This window comes from Pyrgilauda ruficollis, unplaced genomic scaffold, assembly GCF_017590135.1.
Source record: "Pyrgilauda ruficollis isolate IOZ18807 unplaced genomic scaffold, ASM1759013v1 scaffold14621, whole genome shotgun sequence".
Lineage (NCBI taxonomy): Eukaryota > Metazoa > Chordata > Aves > Passeriformes > Passeridae > Pyrgilauda > Pyrgilauda ruficollis.
In genome coordinates this window covers 1-431 of record NW_024513235.1, presented here as the reverse complement: position 1 = coordinate 431, position 431 = coordinate 1, and the positions used below count along the sequence as shown (strand labels likewise).

General features: G+C 69.4%; 1 protein-coding gene across 1 annotated transcript; it reads right to left on the bottom strand.

Annotated features, from left to right (window-relative positions):
- Positions 1-3: 3 nt before the first annotated feature.
- On the bottom strand, positions 4-402 carry LOC121349860 (rhomboid-related protein 1-like; the record flags this gene model as incomplete). The annotated part of the gene is made up of 2 exons (XM_041460643.1): positions 4-263; positions 333-402. Coding segments are annotated over 2 exons (330 nt in total), but the record flags the coding sequence as incomplete, so codon positions are not given.
- Between the last annotated feature and the right edge of the window lie 29 nt (positions 403-431).

The following is a 431-nucleotide window of genomic DNA, read 5'->3' as shown; positions in this document are numbered from 1 at the left end:
GGGGGGGATCTGTGCCCCCAGCAGGTCGTAGGCGAAGATGTTCCAGAAGACGGCGAAGAGCAGGAAGGTGCCGTAGGACAGCAGCAGCACCCACCAGCCGCACTGGTCCTGCAGGCTCTCCTCGTAGCTGCGCAGGATGGTCAGCCCCATGCTGATGCCCACGATGGCCCCCGCCAGGTGCGCCATGAAGCTGGGCTGCGGGCCCGAGGCCGGCAGCGGCGGCGAGAAGCGGAGCCAGACGGCGCGACCGACCTCGGAGCTCACTGCGGGACAGCGGGAGGCGCTGAGCCCGCGGAGGGACCCGCACGGCCGGGGGGGGGACGGGTACTCACTGCACACCAGCGCCAGCACCATCCGCAGCAGCTTGTAGGGACAGCGCATCCCGGCCCAGTTCTGCGGGAAAGGGAGAGAGGGATGGATGGATGGATGGA